Source organism: Lipophrys pholis (assembly GCF_963383615.2).
Source record: "Lipophrys pholis genome assembly, chromosome: 13".
In the NCBI taxonomy this organism is placed as follows: Eukaryota; Metazoa; Chordata; class Actinopteri; order Blenniiformes; family Blenniidae; genus Lipophrys; species Lipophrys pholis.
In genome coordinates this window covers 25435862-25457504 of record NC_137632.1, presented here as the reverse complement: position 1 = coordinate 25457504, position 21643 = coordinate 25435862, and the positions used below count along the sequence as shown (strand labels likewise).

General features: G+C 43.9%; 2 protein-coding genes across 2 annotated transcripts; both read left to right on the top strand.

Moving 5' to 3' along the window:
* The first annotated feature begins 1734 nt into the window (after positions 1-1734).
* gtpbp8 (GTP binding protein 8) lies at positions 1735-10174 on the top strand. Its single transcript, XM_080477956.1, has 8 exons — positions 1735-1893; positions 2343-2518; positions 2585-2738; positions 3580-3678; positions 4773-4903; positions 5986-6085; positions 8021-8139; positions 9159-10174. Exons 2-8 carry the CDS (start codon positions 2349-2351, stop codon positions 9247-9249), a joined length of 864 nt encoding a protein of 287 aa, XP_080334082.1. The 5' UTR covers positions 1735-1893; positions 2343-2348; the 3' UTR covers positions 9250-10174.
* Positions 10175-17683: 7509 nt separating this feature from the next.
* Positions 17684-21385, top strand: slc10a2 (solute carrier family 10 member 2; the record flags this gene model as incomplete). Its single annotated transcript, XM_080478231.1, has 6 exons — positions 17684-18039; positions 19474-19592; positions 19726-19814; positions 19945-20120; positions 20260-20417; positions 21213-21385. Exons 1-6 carry the CDS (start codon positions 17783-17785, stop codon positions 21383-21385), a joined length of 972 nt encoding a protein of 323 aa, XP_080334357.1. The 5' UTR covers positions 17684-17782.
* Between the last annotated feature and the right edge of the window lie 258 nt (positions 21386-21643).

The following is a 21643-nucleotide window of genomic DNA, read 5'->3' as shown; positions in this document are numbered from 1 at the left end:
TGGAAGTGAACGGAAACTCTGGGTGGCTGGACTGCCCTGCTCTATATATCGTGCATAAAATGTTTTTCTTCACACAAAGGGGGAGTGAAGAAGTGTGAGGCAGGGATGACCTGAGTACCATGGATGAGAGTGGGGTTTTGTTTTTTTTTTCCCTCCTTGGGAGACTCGGGGTGAAAGAATGCAGAGACGAGGAGAAGTCCTCTGTTCGGCTTATCACTGCCACCTCCTATAACCAAATTTATGAAGACGTTTCCTTGGCGTGCTCCGGGCAGACGTCAGGATTGTAATCCTGCATAATCCCCGCTGAGAGGGTGATGGAGGACGTCTGTGACAGCCGGAGAGGTAGCGTTCCCCCCGTGGATGGGGAGGAATGTTTCGGTACGTCTCGCCAGCCATGCATCAATGTGACGAATGTGTTCAGGTATAAAAATAAAAAAAAGGGTGGGGGCGGGGGGGAGGCTCACGCTCATTCATTATCTCCCAGTGACGCAACCGTCCCCTATCATTTCATCTTCCTCTGGTTCTTCTAATGTTTGGAGAGGAGCCACGTTTTTCCACCACATGATGACATCTTAAAAAACAAGATGCAACCGGAAGGAGCTTTTTCCAACATTGAAACATTCATTTTTAAACATGACTGACTAAAAACATGAATTCCAGTCCTGAAGTTAGTTGTTTGATCCCGTGTTTCTCTCTGTCCATGTGTCCAACGTATACTGAGCAGAACTCTGACTCCATGAGACTCCCACCATGTTGTACAGCAGCTCTCGTCTTTTGTCCCAAGCAGAATTAAAAATATCTGCTGTGTTACTGTGATGTACTTTAGTGGTTGGCTTGAGTCTGCTTTTTCCACACTCACACTGATTATCTGCTTGATTTTATTGTCATTTTTAACATCAGCTCTTTTATTTACCGTTCATTGACCTCTTAACTTAAACTCATGCCGGTTTGTGGTGGTCGTCTTCTCAACATTGCACATTAGATGACATGAATCTTCATGTTTGCCTGGAGGAAGTGACACACATTAAATCCCATCTATCTATGTTCTATACCGCTTTATCCATAGCAGGGCTGCGAGGCGCTGGACTCAATCCCAGCTATCCCTTATTGAAAATTTGTAAAAGTACTAAAATCTTTGAATGGCATAATATGCAGTTTGTGATGAATAATTGACTTTTGGACTGTGGGAGGAAACCGGAGTACCCAGAGGAAACCTGTGCCCAGACAGGGAGAATATGCAAAATCCACAAAAAAAGCCCCAGGCCTATTACTTCCATCGCATCTTTAAATGCAAAGGTTTTAATTATATTAAGTGTTTCAAATATTGCATCTTACTTTTAATGTGTTAAGTACTTTTTAGCACCCCTGAATTTGCTTTGCACAGACTTGAAAGTATCACGATATGCAGTAGTGTGTATCAAAAGGTATACGATGAATTTATTGATTTTAATTACTAAATCCAAACTGATGACAGAGAGCCATAGTGTCTTTTTTTTTTTTTACCATGAACAGAACCAACAGCAACAAACACAAATTATGATGTACATACATACATACATACATACATACATACATACATACATACATACATACATACATACATACATACATACGAAACCAGCTATTTTTATAATTTTATTATTTGTTATTGACGACAAATGATATTTTTAATATGTAAACTTTAAATAAAAAGTACAGACTGTGGCGGAACCATAAGTAACCGGAAGTTATTTCAGTCCGACACGTTTAGGCGCTGCACGCAGTATGGAGGCGCTGGTCCCAGTTTGAGAATAAAAAGGACAAAAAGCATGTAATTAAAGTCCCTTTTGGAGCAAATATCAGCCTATTTTACACAATCTGGGGACGTTTATGTTCCTGTGAAGAAAACATCCGGTAAGTTGTGAGTTTTAAACGATTTAGATCGTATTTACGCAGTAATGTTAGTTAAAACTTGTAATTAAGAGTAAGAATTGGAGGTCAGTTTGAGTTTCGTTTATTTAGGTGGACTGGCGCGACCTGCGCAGAATAACTAATGCTCATGCATATGAAGGGACTCACAGTTATTAACAAAGATTAATTATTGAAGGGAATTAATTTAAACGTGAGATTATTGTTCGTCGTCATCTCTCTGTTTAATTTGGTCAAAATTTTGGGATTAACTAAAATGCACCAGTATTGTTATGTTGGGTTTACTCCCACCTCATGGCAGGATGCATCACAGGACTGAGTGGTTTCATCTCGTAATAATCAGATAAAACCACCCAGACTAAGATCATGCTGATTGAAGCTGTTGTTTAAATGATGTTTAAAGATGTCGGGTAATAACTGTGTCTCTGGATCAGGACGAGATGTTCGGCCTGCAGCTGGGACTGAGGCTTCAGTCTAGAGCTGGAGCTCACACTGTAACCCGTCGCAGTGTCCACAAGCTGGCCTCGCTTCACAGCGTCAGGACGCTCTCTCAGAAGAAGATGCAGAGCTTACTTTACCCACTGAGTGAGCTGGAGTCCTACCTGGACAGGTACGCTCATCCTGGTCTGGAGCTCTTCTGGGTGCTTTGGTGGTCAATGCCTTCTTTCTTCTCCAGGTCTGTGGACAGGACGCATTTCCAGCACTTCAAGCCCAGTGTGGAGGACATGGCTGCGGCCGAGAAGCTCTTCTGCTCCTCGTCAACTCATAAGATTGATTACCACAGCTCTGCAGAGAGGATGGAGCACGTCCCTGCTCTCAAACAGCCGGAGGTGAGCCCACAGGAAGGGATTTGAACATATGAATATCAATGAACAAGACACAGCACACCTCCGTATACATTATTCTGCCTCATGGTCTGTCCTCAACACGACCCAGCAATGCCACCAGCTCATGAGTGCGGACTTAGACTTGTTGGTGTTTCTGAGGAATCGTGAGAAGGTCTTGGGGTGAAACCAGCAGTCGTAGTGAAGGGCAGAAAGGGAGGCAACTGAATTCACCTCTGTATTGATATCTGTAGTCTGCATGCTGAATATGGTGTGTGTGTGTGCACGCTTCGAGCTGTTTATTGATATTTCTAAATTTACGTGGACACATTTTTGTGTCGTCCGGTTTGTGTTTGACCTTTAAATGTCTCTGAGATCAGGCTTGTCAGAAGTGGATTTTCGCTCTCATGTCTTGATTGGACGTGTAGCGTTGGTCTTTCTTTTGTCCTCCGTCTTGACTCGCAGGCTCACTGTTACAAGTCGTCGGCTCTTTGTCTTGTCGCGGTGTTGTGATGCACAGTGATCTTAAGCAGGAGTTCTCAAAGGTTTCATAGCTGAGGGTCAATTTAGGAACCAAACACTGGACTGAGCCGCCGAAGAAGAAAAAAAAAAAAAGAGCGGGAATAAACAGACAATAAAATCCCAGTTGTAGACGGCATCGCTCAGGAGGGAGCATTCTGTTGACGGGACGCATTCGCAGCCTTTATCCATATGTCTCGTACGGAGATGGATGAGCTGCAGAAAGGCGACGGGACAGTGGAGGCAGAGCAACTGAAATGACCCGTCACGTACTCGAAGTGGAGCGGTGTGTCTTCACCTGACAGTTTGTTTTTTCCCTTGTTTCCAGGTGTGTTTTATTGGCAGGAGTAACGTGGGGAAGTCGTCTCTCATCAAAGCTCTGTTCTCCCTGAGTCCTGAGGTGGAGGTCCGAGTCTCTAAAACCCCGGTGAGCAATCTAAAGTACCATCATGAAGAAAAGTGTGGTCGTTTCTTTGGACACGACGGGCAGCGTGCACATCAATTCCCTCAGAAACGTCTCCAAGGAGTCAGCTTCCAACTCGGCGAATTAACATTTCTTCAGCTCGTTGATGCAAATACCTGATCGTCCAGTCGCATGCGAGTGGCTCGGTGTGCTTCTGCGTGTCGACGTGATGAAGATGCACTGATTAAAGTCAAACTGAGCACGAGAATGATGAAGAAAGGGGATTTCAGTGACGTCATGATTATCTGACAGCTGGAAGCGGAACCACACGGTGGAGGCTGCAGGTTGAAGCTCGCGTTCCCTGTCACGCTCTGGAGGAAAGTCGCCAAAGTCACTGAACCTTTGTGGACTTGGTGCCGAGTCACAGTTGTCTTATTTCAGGAAAAAAACACGTCAGTATGTGTTACTGGCCAACAGGGACGTGCAGTTGTACTTGTTACGACCAGCTCCCGTTTTGAGAAGCGCCGCAGGCAAGAATGGGCTCTTGGCCCAGGACCCTATAGTTAGTGCCCGGGCACAATAGGCCGGGACTCCACAGGAGCTCAGGCCTCCACGGCCCGGAGGAATGTCGTAAGGAGCTCAAACGAAAACTCAATTCTTCATCTCATCGGCTCTCGGTATCACCCGAGCAGGTTGAAATGCCACGGTCTACCTCAGGATGTCCATCCCTTCATGGACCCTCCTCTGATGGAGACTTCCTCGCACACCGCCTCTGGATCTGAACTCGGCCTGCTGACTCAGCACATTGTTAAAACGGCAGAACTCTTGTGGGACTGTGTCGGCGTTCTCTGGTCAAGCAGTGACATCTAGTGATCACAGCTGGTATTTACTCAGATGTTTGGACTTATTCTCAATAAAAGTTACTTGACCAGCCAAACAATTTTAAAAAGTGATAAGGAAGAGTGATTGTTGGAGTCCTTCCTCACTAATTAATAAAAAAAAAATATATATATATATATATATATATATATATATATATACTGGAAAATAAATGCACATAACTTTTTTTTTGTTTGCTTGTTTTAATTTTAACCGGTTGTTGTTCTTGAACTCTTCAGGGTCATACGAAGAAGATGAACTTCTTCAAAGTGGGCAAAGCCTTCACCGTCATCGACATGCCGGGCTTCGGCCACCGAGCGCCCAAGGACTTTGTCGACATGGTGGAGCCCTACCTGTACACCAGGAAAAAGTAAGACCGCCACAGAGAGGGGAAGCTCACATTCAGGACTCGTCTGTAGAGAAAATGGAAAATCCTCCATGAGGTGCCTCCCTCATCCGCTTTGTATGGGAAATCTTTTCACCGTTTTGGGGGATTTATTCAGGAACAGTTTGCCGTGAACGTCCTAAAATCTAAACGATTGGTCTTTGGATGATGACAGATCGTCCCTGAAAATTTCATGCAATGCAGGCGAGTAGTTTTTGCAAAAAGTTTGGTCAAATAAATACATAAAAACCAATAAATAAATGCACTCGGATGAAAACGTAACCTTGTCAGCCAACTTCGTTGGTTGCCCAACTGGCACACATATTATTGGTGTGCTTCAGCTTCCTGCCAACAGGAATGGCGACACACTCGCGCTCAGACTCAACAGGAGAAACGAGTGCAAGAAGTTCAGTTCCTGCACGAAGAAGTCAATTTACTTTGGAATCATCTGCCCCTTTAAGAAACTCGCTTTTGTTTTCTATTCATCCCAAAATCCTGTCCTGGTAAGTCTGATAAGTCCAGTGTTCTGTCAGTCAAATCACCTCGGATGCTAAATTATGGGCTAAAACACACACACACACACACACACACACACACACACACACACACACACACACACACACACACACACACACAGAGCTCTTCAGCCTCTCATGTGTGCAGTATCATTCTGGCCACAAGGCGGTGCCACTTTTTCTTTTTCTTTATTCTTTATCTCTGAACTGACGTTTAGATTTTTGCCCATTTTTCATTACTTCTGGTTTCTATCGCTTTGGATTAAATCTATTATTCAAATAAAAAAAATCTTTTGCTGGTTTGTGGATTTAGTGGACAGAAAATGTAGTCATGTGGTGGTTAAATAAAGTTAGAACAATTCAACCAGGAAAATGAGAAGATACACAAGGTGTTTGTTTTCCAGCATGGTATCACTTTCAACACCTTGTAGGACTAGAGCTTCACAGAACTGTCGCAAGCTTTCGTCTACATCCCGACGCGTGTTTTTACCTGAGACATGGTTAGAAGAGCTGATTTGAGCCCCTTTCTGACGTGTCTCTGTCCTCTCGCAGCTTGGTGAGGACCTTCCTGCTGGTTGACGGCAGCGTCGGCATTCAGAAGGTCGACATGATCGCCCTGGAGATGTGTGAGGAGACCCGCTGTCCGTATGTGGTAGGACATACTCGCTTCTCCAGCTTTACCTTTTAAGAGGACGTGTATTTATTTATTTATTTTTTACCTTTTTCATGCAAACATCACAGCCATCTTTCATCCACAGACACAGCTTTTCTTAGCTTCCTCCCATGGTTTTCTACTTTTCTCTCTCTCTCTCTCTCTCTCTCTCTTTCTCTCTCTGGGAAATGAACCAGCCTCGCTTCTCCCCGTTCCCCCGGCCCTGCCTCATTCTTCTTCCAGGCCCTCGTCATTATGTCCACAGTGAATTAATGCTTGAACGTTCCCACTCAGCTATTTAAAAACTGAGTGCAATGCCGCGGCCGCGCTGAAGCAGCGTCGCTCTGGACGCACTCGACGCTCAATTATTCATGTTCCTGGGTTATTAAACACTCTTTAACACATTAAGACCAAGACAGTGGAGCTTTAAACGAAGAAGATGGACTGGAATAAAAAGAATCTGAGAGCTGGAAGAAGAAATGCTGCAAAAAGCTTTTAATTTCATGGAGTAGACGAATTAAAACGCATCATTATGATGTAGTTATCTAAACTGCCCAGCAGATGGCAGAAGACACCCCCACCCCTTTTTATTTAAATGAAGCCTGTCCATTTTCTTTTTCTTTTTTTTTACATTACATAACTTAAATAAAAATAAGACGGTTGATTCAGCCCCGGGTGTTGGATTATTCAACATGTTATCAAAGGTCATATCAAGTGAGATAAACATCAAACTCAACAGATTCCCGGAGAGATAGAGAGAACATAAAAACTACGAGTGACAAAGGACACGGCGACTTTCCCATCATTTTGTCCTCAATCTTTTTAGGCGACTGAATGAGGCACAGGATGGAAGCATCTGCTTTTTATCCACCTCTTCTACTTTATTCCCAAACCTTCCATCAGCCAGAGGTCAAACATGAAGACGACTGGTGCCTGCCTCATTTTGATGATTAACGCCTCAAATCGACATTTATTTTTGTTCTTCAGTTTGAAACCAAAGCAGAATTACATCATTTATGTCTTATCTTTTGACATGACAGAGGAATAAATGGTTCAGCTGAATGTCATCAGCAAGTCGTCGTATCTTCTTGGATCATGAGAAAAAACTGTAATCACAGTCTCGATCTTGCTTTCATGTGACTTTCTTTTTATCCGCGGTCCAGTTAAACTCTCTATGTGACTGAAAAGCAGGAGGTGAACTACAGAGGCGATGTCCTCACAGATGCCTGATAACCTTTCCAGACCGACATCCATTGGTTGTTATTTGAGTTTTACAGCTGAGGCTCATCTAAAGTGGCGACGGTGCGATTCAAGTCGTCTCAGACAAAATCTGGGCAATAATATGAGTCTTAATGAAAAAACTTTTACTTGATGTGGTGTCAACATGAACGAGTTGAGTTTCAATACTTCAGCTCAGTGCTGTTGGACCGCTGGCCGTTAATCCAGTGTGTTCCAGTGAGGTAAGAAGGTTCAGTCCAGGCAGGACTAACTTCTGTGTTTCCTCTGCATCCAGACCTGTTTTATTTATTTAGCTTGTTGTTTTTAGCCCCGGTGGAGTTTCGTGTTCAGTAACTCTGCGTGTTGCTGTTCCTCCTCCACTCAAAGTCCACGTGACTCATGAGAGCTTCTTTTACAGGAAACGGGAAACGCCGACCAGTAAAACCCTTCTTGAACATAAACTTTTATCTTCTGCGATTTACAGAGTCAACATAGGAATTAATTTCAGACACGTGTCGGTTCCCTCCGGAACATTTCACAACTTCACTTGTAAATTTGTGATAAATTGTTGATTTGGTTCGACCCTGTGTGGGCTTGTTTGATTTAATATGCTGAGGCTGGCCTGTCCAACCAAACGACGCCGCTGAAGCAAATCGTCAACAGGAAGTGGCGTCGTCACAGACCACGGAAATCTCACTCGCCGCTGTGCCGTTGCAGGTCGTGATGACGAAGACGGACAAGTGTGGCGTCGGAGTTCTGCTGACGAACCTGCTGAACCTTCAGCGTGTCGTGGAAACGCAGACCAGCAGCTGCCTCCCGCAGCCGTTTCTCGTCAGGTGACCGCCAAAGAAGTCCCGCCGGACCTTTTAATTCTCGTTCTCTTGTGTTGATTTTCTGTTTTAGTTTTTTTTCTTCTAAACTTTAAATCTGATTAATACACACTGACCTTTGCTCTCTATTTTCTTGACACGACGGTAATTTTATGAAGCAAATCTAAGATGGTCAGACCCAAAACTGTTCATATGACACATTAACATGTAGAATTTGTGTGACAAATAACCAAACATGACACTTCTGTTTTAACCTTCTCGTATCTTAACAGAAGCACTGATTGGGCCTGAAACAAGCAACTCTTAGTGCCATTTAATACAAAATTGTCTCCATAAAACAAGTGAGAATACAAAGATTGGGGGCTGGTTTATCAAATATTGTTGTTAGGTGTTTGTTTGTTTTTTTTGCTATAAATCATCAATATATATATTTTATGAAGAAAAAAAACCTGAATGGTGTAAAACTAAGCAAAGATTACACATATTTGAGGATTTCGAGCTAAACAACAAAAAAGTCTGTCCAAATGGGATGTAGTTCTCTCTAGAGGTTATTACAACTATTTGACACATCTCATTCAGAACCACTGTTCTCCATGTGTGCTCAATTCAACAATATTTGATAAACAAGCCCCCAATCTTTCTATTTTCACTTGTTATATGGAGGCCATTTTGTATTGTATTGACATTTTATCACAAATTAATGGCACATAGCTGGGTTGTTAAAAAAGTCTCTAAAAATCAGTTAAAGTGTTTCCACTTTCACATATGTCAGTGACTGCATCAACAAAGAGTTCAAAAAGGTATCAAGATTAAAAAATAAATAAATTTACACTATTTACAAACTAGACAGTCATGCTGTTAACTGTCTTTAGCGGTTCTCAGCTGGAAAGAAGGAAACATTTCAGATGCAGTTTGAATCCTGTTGATGTTCTTCAGCCCACCTAAGAGCGCCCCCCTCAGGCAGGAGGAGAAACTCGAGATAATCAGCAGGATAACACACTGTTTGATTTGTCTTTCTGCCGCAGCTCGCTGCACTATGGTGGGATCTACCTGCTGCGATGCTTCATCGCTCACGTGACGGGCAGCGTGAGGTTAAAGGACACGTCTCAGAGCTGACCCGGCCCCGGCCCCGGCCCCGGCCCCGGCCCCGGCCCCGGCCCCGGCCCCGGCCCCGGCCCCGGCCCCGGCCCGGCCCGGCGCTGCGAGGGCGGCTGCATGCAGAGAGGCTGCAGGGATGACCACCATGCACAAACAATACATTCGTGGAAGAGGGGAGGTAAAAAAAGCAGCTGCAACAGAAAATGTTGAAAGCAACATCTGGGAGAGAGCGTGGCGGTCAAAGTGACTGAATTCCACGAAACGGTCATGGAATGTGGGAATGCTGAGTCTACGTCGGCCCGTGGCGCAGGAACCTAGAGGACGCCTCTACATGGCTGCTTCTCAACAAACAAGGAACTTGACTCACACCGCATTTTTCACACTTAAATAAACATGCTGCTGAGTATCTTCCTTTAGCCTTCCTTTAGATGGTTTCGTACCTGCTGTCAAATCACAGTCCCCAGCCGGAAGCATGTTTTTGGACGGTGGAAGGGAACCGGGATGTTCTCACTGTGGGGTAGGAGTGCTCACTAATACGCAACCGATACGACAAACATTCTTGTTTTTAAGCTTGTGGTTCAGATGCTTCATATCCAGCACCTCTCGTTGTTGGCAGGCCTTCAGTTAAGCTTCTCGGTGAGTTCAAACTCGGGTGTGTCCAAGCAGGAAGTGCCGTTTACACCTCGACTGGAAGCTGCACCGTTTTTGCGCCTGCAGTGTTCTAGATGTTTCTTTGGTGATCTTCATGTCATATTTTCATCTCCAGATGATGCAGGGCGGCGCAGAGAGCTGATTGCTACACACCGTGTCACAATAAGTCTAATTGCTGAGTCGGCATATAAATAGTGCAGTAACAGCCGTGTCCACTGTGTCTTTGCACAAGTCCTTGTTGAAATATTTATTTTCATGTTGAATAAACTGATAAAACTGTACTTTATCCTCCAAATCCCTGTCTCCTTCCCTCTCCGACACTCTGCCACACACGCCCACGGTCACAAAGATGGCGGCTGTGTTGGTGTCCAGCGGTGTGACAGTGTCACTCTCTGACCTCCATGATGTGGCCGTGCCATTTCCTCTTCAGATCAGACACTTTTTCCTCCTCCTCTGGAGCCACAGATCTCTGGGGCTCCCGCACCATATACAGCAGTGACGACCTGCTGCAGATCACTTGCCTGGAAAATGTCACGCAACCACACCGGCTGCTGCGTTGGCTTCCAGCAAATGTTGAGTTTGTTAGAGAAGAAGTGTTAAATTCCAACAAACGGTCTTAATTCTTCATTGTTGCCATTTTCAAAATGTTGCACTCTGGCAGTCGTTTTCCCTCCAAAGAAAAGTGCAATGAGTGGAAAACAACTTTCAGTTTGCAACTGAAAACATTGTGCAGACGGATTCCTGTGACTGAGACGCGTGAAGCCTGACGGAGCAGATTATCAGGCTGATGATACGACAGGGTTTCATGTCACGCTGACTCATTCCCCCCGCGCTCACCGGTTTCCCCTCAACATTATCGACCAATCAAACGGCAGTAAGCGTGTACAGACGAAGACAAGCTGCTACGTTGTTTTTGAGTGTTTGGTCGGTGTGAAACAGATTCAGCATTTTCCTGCTGGTTTGAAATGAAACGGTTGAAACATTTTAGCTTCTGTCCATCGATTATTGGAGAGAAATTGACTGTCCGTACATTTAGCGTGAAACCTGCCACCCCGTCGTTAGAGGCAGTTCATTAATAGAAGTTAATGCGGCCATTGTTTAAAGAGTCTTTGTTGTATTTTAAGGTATTAATGTGAACCGCTGTTAAAAGCGTAAAAGCTTATACTTTAAGATATCTCGCGTTCATATAATTCACAATTTTTATCCATATAAATTAGTCCTGCAAGATTTTCAGCAACAAAAATGAACTCCATTGTGAAATTGTTTGGCGTTTACCCTCTGGGTCTGGATTTCATCCACAAAGTTAAAGGTCCTGGAAGAAGTCATTCGGACCCGTTCGATCCCGCCCCACACTTTAACATCCACTGCCTTCAGAGGACATGAGCATGTTGCTTGGTTTACAGTACCTGCGTATATTGTACTACAGTGTATCTGTGTATTCATAACTCATAACTGCACCCAAGAAACGCCTGATGTGTGACTGGAGACTGCTCCTACACGTGTTTCGCAGTCACCGGGACCAGATCGCCGCTCTGTGGGATTTGCTGTGTAAGAACTGGATGACCTCTGGAGACGCTGCACATATGAAGATGTGGTCGTAATGTGAGGTTATGGATTACGAATACAGCAGGCCAACAAGCATATACCCATAAAGAGTTTTTATAGGTGCCACTCAGCTGCGGCTCAAGGTCAAACACTGAGACACCGTATGTCATTGCTCGCCGGCGTCTCTCCCTCGGGTACATGGAGAAGACATGTACCTCGTAGTTTTCTCATTGAGGAACGTTCCTCTTCCTGTTCCTGAGCTCAGACTCTTATCTGGAACCTCATCTCCAAGGATAATGACCTCGACGAAGCTCTCACATTCATTCACACACCAGGAGCTCAAAGATCTTTAAAGTTTACAGCAGTGAAGGACGACTCTGACAGATAAAGACTGATAAGACTGTCCCAGACCCCCCCACCCCCCACCCCCACCCCCCAGCATAATGCAGGAACTGACTCGGGAACACGAGTCAGAAAGGAAAGTGATTGACTTTGTTACGAGATCCTTTGTCCCTACGGGTAGGACTGTTTAACACCCCCCGAGTTCACACACACACACACACACACACACACATCCCATATATTTACCTTCGCCAACCAAAGATGGGCGAGAAGGTTATGTTTTCCTCTCCGTGTATTCATTTATTTATTTAGGTTTATAAGCATGCATTTTACCAACTTTTCCCAAAATCTGCTCACCCAAGTTGCATAAAAATTTCAGCGATGATTTTTCATCATCAAGGACCAGCTGATTAGATTTTGGGAGGTTAACGCCTAACAGTTGAATAAACCTCACTACTCGATAAAAATATATTTTGCAGTGGGTGCAAAAATGCAGAAGCTAGTCAATCCCATTTTTTATCAATTACCAATTAAAGATTTTTTTTCTTTATTCTTAACACCGCCCCGCCTGGGGGCCCCCCTCCCTCTCCCCACCACTGGACGCGATATGACAAAAATACATGTTTTTCTTTTACCTTTTCATGACCTTGACCTTTGACCCAATCGTTCTCAAAATTTAAAGGGACGAGAGTTGCAAATTAGTGTCGCGCTATATACTCTATGTGCAACACATCGGATTTTATCTATGTGTATTGCACTGTCCCTGATAAATAAATAGAAAAGAAAAGAATAAAACATCCATGGCCGAAGACGAATCATCCCTGAAAATTTCATGCAATTCACATCAATAGTTTTTTGCAAGAAGTTGGTTACTTACATCCATTCATAAATATCAATAAATAAACAAATACACGCAGACAAAAACAGAACCTTCACCCCAACTCTTGTTGGTCAAGGTAAAAATTCCTACATTCATGGCTTTGCTTTGTTTCATGTCCACTGAAGGCAACATGCATTTCGCCCTCAACCTGTTTCACAACGGAGTAAAATATGCCAAATAAAAATCCTCTGGAGGATATCGACTGTTATACCAACAACCCTGTTGCATGTTATTGCCCATCCATAACACAACGTAACCACGGTAACGGCCCCTCACCTGCTTTTTAACGAGTGGGACCAAAGTGCCACTTATTTAATGAGGACGTGTCACACATCATTGTGTTTGCATGATAAAACCCGATTTACTTGTGCAACTCTACCAGGATGACCTGAACACGACCAACCGAGTCCCTTTTCATTCTAAATCCCATCTCGTGGAAATGTTCCCACGTGTTTGATTCGTTGAGTAGTAAGCTGCCTGGGAGCATCAGAATGTCCATAAAGTGTAATTTGCAAAGTGAATGTAAATTGCAACTTTTCAAATTAGAAATATTTGTAAAACTTGAACTCACCATCATGTATAGATAAGTGACAAAGTGAAGCACGCTGGAGCCTCTCCCCTCCGGCCCCGTGCTGCCCCGGCAGCTGGGTTAACGTGGTTCCTCAGGTGGCTGCAGGACTTCCTGTCCAGGAGTCTGGGGCCCTTGGGCTGAAGGCACCCATCTAAACTACCCGAACAAGGTTTAACATCCTGGAGAAAAGGTAGGGCGCTATTTTCAGTCAGTCTGTTTGCATTCTGGATTTTTTTATTTATTTTTTCCCGGGGCTCGCAAACTTAAATAGCCACCAAAACTAAACTCCATAGTGAGTAAACAGTAAGAGCCTGCAGTGTATGTTCCATCCTCCACGGAAACCAGTGGATCACAAGGTTATTTCATCCACCACACCACTATTTCTATCCTCTGTCGTTGTCGTTTGAATTGCTTCAAGTTATCACTGTTTCACACTGATGTGCACACATTTTACAATTTTCATGTCACCCCCCCCCCCCCCCATGACCTTTGACCCCCAACCACTAACCACAGTAATGACATGTTGCATGTCGGAGGATAGGGAATTGAAAACTGAGCAGTTTGGCGTTGGTTTGACATCAATCGAATTAAAACTGTCCGTGTTATGACAAAAATAAGTCTTTTAACTTTTTATTACTTAGACCTTGACCTTTGACCCAATCGCTCACAAAATGTAAAGGAACCATCTTTGGATAAAGAGAAATCACCTCTGAGAATTTCATACGTTTCAAAAGTTGGTCAAATACATGCGTACACACAAAAAATAGGCTTTACTGAGGCTGACACAGCTTCTATTTTTATTTTTTTTTTACTTTATTTATAGAACATTATGAACAATATGGACAGACGGTGTGAAATATAACAGTGTAAGGAAAAAGAAATCTGAAGAAAACATAGTCACATCTGAATGTCAATCCCCGATCCACCCGCCCGCCCGCCTCCCACCCACTGCCAGGCCAAACACGCAAAGAAACAATAAGAAAACAGAAAGAAGGATAAATGAAGTGAAGGTAGGGAGGGAAAAAATAAATAAATAAAAAGGGGGGGGGAACTTCCAACTCAGGGGAAAGGTCCAGAGAAAAGTGAGCATAGTTTAGAAAGGGATCCTCTTGGTGTAAATCTGAGACTTTCGAGTATCAAGTCATAAAGCACCTGGCGAACCTAACGAGGATGTGTAGGGGGCTTCCAGTTCAGGAGAATCAGCCGACGGGCCAACAGGGTGGGGAACGCAAAAAGCACCTGTGATGGGAGCAGTGCCAGAAAGTGCGGATTCCCATTGTTGTTCCGTTAAATTGACATTGAGACTTTCCTCCCACCCGCTTCGAAACGCAGTCAGGGAAGTTGAGGATGCAGACCAGATAGACCTATATAATGCAGAGATGAGGCTGACACAGCTTCCGAAGTTTCATATAGTACAGTAGTTTTATGATTAGAAAGTGAGTTTTGCATAATTTGACCCCTTTAAAGTTGCAGACGTGGTGGAGAACGATGCAGCTTCGAAGCTCTTTCAGAGGACAGTGGGACAGTGGGACATTCAATTCAAATTCATATCTTTGCATTTATCTACCACCAGAAAGGGAGGGCATTAAGACAAAAGCCACAGTAACACAGCAACACGGAGCAAGCGGCATGACCGCTCAGCGGGCCTCCTGACATATGGTCTTTAAGAATGCTTAAACACTGGATGGATAACTGAAGGGTTAAAGTACTTCAATATAGTGAAACATCCACAGATGACACAGTTAATGTTTCTCCAAGTCAACATGACTCCAAAGGGAATTTAAAAGAATCCGCGGCTTAGTTCTATAACTGATGTCCAACTTTAATCCCTTCACGCACAGGAAGGGACCGGATTTTTTATTTGATCTTGTTTTTTCAGTTCCTCCCACACTCTGGTTCGTTTGCGTCGGTTCTCCGTTAACTTGAATTCCTGAGCTTGAATCTGTGTGACGCGCGCCAACGAGGCACGGAGCTGCGGAGGACTCGGCTCAGTGGGAACATTTAAATTTCTCTTTGTTTGGGATCCTTGTGTAACAATAGATATCGATGCAAGTGAGAATTGTAAAACAGAGTGTAGATGTGCGAGTGAATGACACACTATAAAGTTTTGTGGTCATTTGTCACTCTTGTCCTTGACTTTGACATCAAAGCTCGGCGGAGTGAGGACTGCGCACACAGGTGCCTGTTTGAAATGACACATTTTATTGTTTCTCCACCATCGGCCATGTCGACGTAAAGCATCTATAAAACACATTCACGCCCTCCTGGGCCTTTTTAAAGTTTTATTGCTTTACAACAAAGAGTGGATTATCTTTAAGATCTTATTGTGCTTAAAAAAAGAAAAGGAAAAGACAAAAATGTGAATAAAAAGCACAGAAGAGTGTTGTGCTATCGCAATGAGCTGAACCTGCAGCAGTTGTGAAATGATTTTCAGTCTGAGAGTAGTGTGGCTGGAGGGGGGAGGGGGCTCAGTATTGTGTATGTACAGCTGTGGCCTGACTGACCTTTAATTTCCCAGAAAGCACTCGGTGCCTCCGAGTCGTCTTCGTCGCTGCTCTTCCTAACTGATTTTCACTGATTTCTGCGACGACCTCTGAGCTCGGGATCTCTGCCGTCTTATCGCAGGCTTGCGCGATAACAAATGCCAAACTAATTTCCAGAGGTAATTCAGCTTTGATGCCGAGGGTGAAACGTTCCCAAATCCCAAGAACAATCTCGTTATCGACGTGTCTGCTGAGACGTGATGGCAGCGAGTGACGCTTGCCACCACGGAATCCTTCCGGAGACCCTCCGTCAGAGGTCTGAGACAGGTCGTCGGGAAATCGCCACGCAAAACCTCCCGATGAAGATTTAATGGCGTCTAACCAGCTTGTTAGTGGGTTCCGTGATTATCTTAGAGATCTGTTAAAGCTCAAGAGGCACAAAAGTAAACTTTCAATCGAATGTTTTATTTATGCATGAATCCATTGCTTAATCGGTTATTAATTTATCAATCCTTTCATCCACCCATGCAATCCTCCTTTATCCATCCAACCTGTTTATCCATCCGTCTTTGCATCGATCCGTCTCATGAAGCTACTTTCAGGGAGGGATTAGTGAACAAAGTGAGTTATGGTATTTCTGCCATGTTTTTTTTTTTGCTGCACACAGTTTTTACAAAAACTGGTGCAAGCAAAGTTTATTTAAAAAGGAGCACAAGGGGCTCATTAAGTTGAACTAGTTGTCTTCCAGTTTGAGGACTGCACAGATTCGGTGCATTTGAGTATTTATTTCTTTGTTTTTTAATTCCTTTTATTGAGGTTCTATTCTTTCTTTCTTTTCTTTTTTTTGCACAGGCCTAAAGCAAAACAACACAGAGACTTGTGTTTTAATCTAATAATTTTTTAACTACTGAACAGGCATGACCATAGGGCAGGTATCAGAAAACAAACAAACAAACAAACTGACCTTGCCAATGAGGTCTTGCCGTGAGAACCTGCTGGCAGGGATACCACACCTGACCAAGCAACATCACCAGACATGTTGGAATCTGACCACTGAATCATTGGCTCACTGATTCAGTGGTCACTGGCAATTCACCTGAATATTATGGTAATTTTACCCCCTTTAATCTCTCCCACAGTTGTCAGTGATACAGGGAGACTCTGTCTTTACTGGACAAGGCTCACATGTCCAAGGACTGGGTGGACCATAGAACATTGGTTAACAGTTACCTAATGTTTTAACTTATTTTAGGCCCTCACTAGGGTCCACCCATGACACACTATTTTCATTTTATGAGACGTATATGGAAAATTAAAGAAGAGTACTTCATTTTGCCATGTATTGTTGTACTTTCATATATATTGATGAGACGTATTTTTAATCGGGGGAAAAAGAAATCCCAATAAAGCAAGAATCCATTGGGGGCAAGTTTTATCAAGGTTATGCAGGGAAAGCGTACGTGATGTTCTGTGTCCTGGACATCTGCAGGCATCCCTCCCCGCCGGCCGTACAGTGTGATGATGCTGCACGGCATAAATGTCCAATAAAGTTTTAAGAGCCGTGGGGCAGTAAAAGGTACAAGTCTTTGCGCAATGACTTGTTGTATTTCAACATGATTTTCCTTTTATTCGCTGGAGCTCCTGAACGCTGACCCCATAAAACATTAAGTATTGGTTAATTTTTTTTTATTTTATTTTAATTTGCTTTCCTCATCTGATTGTACTCCCTCCCAGTCGGATTGGGCCGCCACAGCGAAGGCATAAAGGGCAGCACGCGGGAGGCTCCTTCCACTCTCACCGCTGGATATCAGGGAGAAAGTGGGGACGTCTCTTGGAATCTGAAAAGCCACGACCAGTGAGGAAACCGCCTCCCAGCCTGGAAGACGCTCAGAAAGACACTCAGAATCCCCCTTCTTTTTTCGTCCTCCCCGCCACTGCATCATAATGTCTGCGTTGCGAGCGGTGACCATGGGCACCTGTGACCCTTCCGCCACCGTCTGCTCTGGCACCGACTGTCTGGAGCCTGCCAGCAACTTCAATGAGATCCTCAGCACGGTGCTGAGCGCCGTGCTCACCGTCATGCTCGCCATCGTCATGTTCTCCATGGGCTGCACTGTGGAGGCCCACAAGCTGTGGGGCCACGTGAAGAAGCCCTGGGGCATCAGCATCGGCTTCCTCTGCCAGTTCGGCCTCATGCCTTTGATAGCGTTCGCCCTGTCGCTCGCCTTTGGGGTGTTGCCGGTGCAGGCAATCGTGATCATCATCATGGGCTGCTGCCCTGGAGGTTCGGGATCGAATATTATCTGCTACTGGCTGGATGGAGACATGGACCTCAGGTAGGAAGAAGATCCTGATTGGACTCTTATAATGTAAGAGAACAAGATCTAACCGTCGAGTCAGATTGTCCAGTTTCTAATTTATCAACCAAGCAAAATTACAGTCGTGTATAAACACTCGGTATCCTAAAATCAAGACAACTTTAGTCTGGACAAATGTTTTGACTCATCACACGCTTCCTTTGCTCTCAAATTGTGTCTTAAATTAAGTGTGATTAACATGTTTCAGCTTGACTCTAGATAAACGTTTGGGTTTTGGCACCTCAGACGTGCGTTTTCTGCTGCTTCTGTTCGTCAGTGAGGTTTCAAACTGGCAAATCTGGTCATGTCACATACGTCTCTTTTAATAGGTGGAAGACATGTTCTTTGGAAGGGGTAAATTGTCAAACGCTGATTGTGTTAATATGAACAAACTTGTGGATGTTTTTGTTTTTGTTTTTTTCGCGCATCTCACAGCATAGTTTACTAAATGAAACTATGCAATCACACGTTGTGCTCGGACAAAATGTAGTCAACCGATGTGCTTCGTATGACACAAAATCACATGACGAGATATGAAACAGATTAAATCTGCTTTTTCAACAAAATATGATGAAATATCACTACCACACATTCAAACCAAACGTTTCTCCCCCACAACCCGACATTTTCAATCCAATGTCAGATTTTCTTTTGCACATAATAGGATGCATAACTCTTCTCACACCAGTTTGAGGTTTTCATTTTGAAGTCGGTAGCTGGTGCTAAGCTCATGGCTTTTACTGATTCTATATTGCACTGACAGCTAACTTAGTGACAAAACAAAGTGTGGTTAAACTATTGAAACTAAGGTAAATGGTACAACATGACACAAGAGGAAGCAGAAAAAAAGAAAAAAAAGCTCAACAATCTAATGATTCAGTAGAACATATTGTGATATCCTACCAGATGATCGTGTCATATAATACGGGACGTTATGCTCTGATAACGATGCAGTGCAATATAATCCAGACTGATATGATTTATACTACCGTAAGATACCATGATACCATGGAACAATAAAATTATAGCACCGGAAACTATGATTAAAGTTAATATACATGACGACATTATGATCAGATTCTCGACAATACCAGTTGCAACATTTCAATACAACACAATATACTGTGATGTGATACCATAGAACATGCAATGCATATGACATTTTTGGGTTATTTGTCAACCTTTCCAAAAAGATTGTTTTCATACAATCTCTCGAGAATCTTGTGTGAATACATGAATCTGTTCATTGCTAAAGAGTTTTCCAGCCTCCACAGCTGACAGCGGATTCCCCGAGCTGTTGTTTTTAAATGTACAACAAGGAAAGCCTTCCATTAATACGATCTCATATTGGTGGTTCTTTTAGGAGGGCTGGAATTATGGTTGCACTAACACACTGTTTTCTCCCTGCCTCAGTATCAGTATGACAGCCTGCTCCTCCATCCTGGCCTTGGGGATGATGCCCCTCTGCCTGCTCATTTACACCACCACGTGGACCACCGGCAGCCCCATCCAGATCCCCTACGACAGCATCGGTTAGCACACAATCAGTCCTGTACATAGATTCCTATATATAGATTTGTTTATTACATTTGACCACGCCATACCTTTTCTTTTAAAAACCTAAAGTGACGTATAGTCATGCTGCGTTGACATCTCTGTCCACAGGCATCACTCTCGCAGCCCTTCTTATCCCAATTGCTGTTGGGATGTATGTGAAACGCCGGTGGCCCGAACAAGCAAAAAAGATCCTCAAGGTTCGAATGATTTACATTTCTTTACCGAATTTGACCGGTGGTTGTCTCAATACTCATAATTAGGCCTCCTCAGGCAAGACGAGTCGTGAAACTTGGTTGACTGAACTGTTTGTGTTCCTGCTGTGAACAGGTAGGGTCCATCGCCGGCTTTTTGCTCATCATTATCATCGCTGTGGTCGGAGGAGTCCTCTACCAGTCGTCTTGGACCATCGCTCCGTCACTGTGGATAATCGGAACCATCTACCCCTTTATCGGATTCAGCCTGGGATTCCTCATGGCCCGATTTGTGGGTCAACCTTGGTACAGGTGAGGCCTCGAGATGGTCTGAAAGAGTCTTGTTATTCCATGGATTTAATTTCCATCAATGCTTAATGGTGCGTCAGTAAAGCTTCCCCATCAAACGGACTGATTCACAAGGTTGTTTGTCATTGCATGGCTTGTTCAGATGTCGTACCATCGCTCTGGAAACCGGTTTTCAGAACTCCCAGCTGTGCAGCACCATTGTCCAGCTGTCCTTCAATGCCGAGGAGCTGGAAGTCATGTTTGCTTTCCCACTCATCTACAGCATCTTCCAGCTGGTGGTCGCAGTCATTTGTGTAGGAAGTAAGAGGCACACGTGCAGACCATCCATCCATCATCCATCCATCCATCCATCATCCATCCATCCATCCATCATCCATCCATCCATCCATCATCCATCCATCCATCTGTCCGTTGCAATTCCTGTTGTTTCAAGCTTTGCTCACTTAATCCACTAGTTGAGTTCAAAATACATTGGAGGCCCAGCAAATGTTGACAAAGCTCCCAAGATAAACCAGTCTGCTCACCGATAAGAGAAAAGTGGAATCTGCTTTCAAGCACCAGAATATAGACTCAGCTTTGTTTTCAATGTATCTGATCCGATTCTGAGAGCCCGGCTACGAAGGGTCATCATTCAAAGACAAGCAGCAACTGTTGCTCCTTGGCTGCAAGCATGGACTGATCCTAAAAATATGTCAGCGGCTGCGTGCATTCGATCGTAACACAACAAAAAGGAAGCATACATTCTTTGGGTTAAACATCAAGGTCTTAACAAGGCTTCAACATTATCGCTGGTATGAAAAGTTAAATTGGCACATTTTTTTTCATGTTAGCTGAAAGAATTATCGTCACAAATGGTAATATCTGGGCTATTTTGTAGTCCAGATTACAGGAAAAATTCATTCAGACTTTAATTCTTAGATTTATATTGTCTATTATTTGATAGTATTTTAGATTTCTTATTATATACCGTTGCTATTTCTTTATTGAACTTTTACTGGGACTGGTTTCCACTTAAAGCCCATTTATGAGTGCAAAGTCTTGCATGTGAGAACCACTCTGTCCGTCGTTCTGAGTCCATGCCTCCTTTTCTTTCAGGTTATCAGTTGTACAAAAAGCGTTTCAAACGTGACGCGGACGGTTCAGACAGCGAGGCGGCGGACTCTGACGTGGGGCTACACAAGATCCGCGCTCTGGAGAATTATGGCTTCGAGGGCAACGAGGGGAGCATCGGCGCTGTGAAGAGCAACGACAAGAACACCAAGCTGTGAGCCTACAGGCCTGGAGGAATGAGAGACTGAGCACACAGCGCCCCCTGCAGGCTGGGGGAGAGCTGTGCACCTCCTGTCATAGATTCAGGCCTGAAGACTGTTAACGGCACAGGGGGTGTGGGGGACGGCTGACCAAAACAACATGTTTGGACATGAGGCTAGCCCACCACCTATTAATTTATTCTTATCTAAATATTTAAACCATCTTTCCTTCATGTTTTCCGATTAACTGTTTTTCCTCAGTGTTCTTCCTGCAAT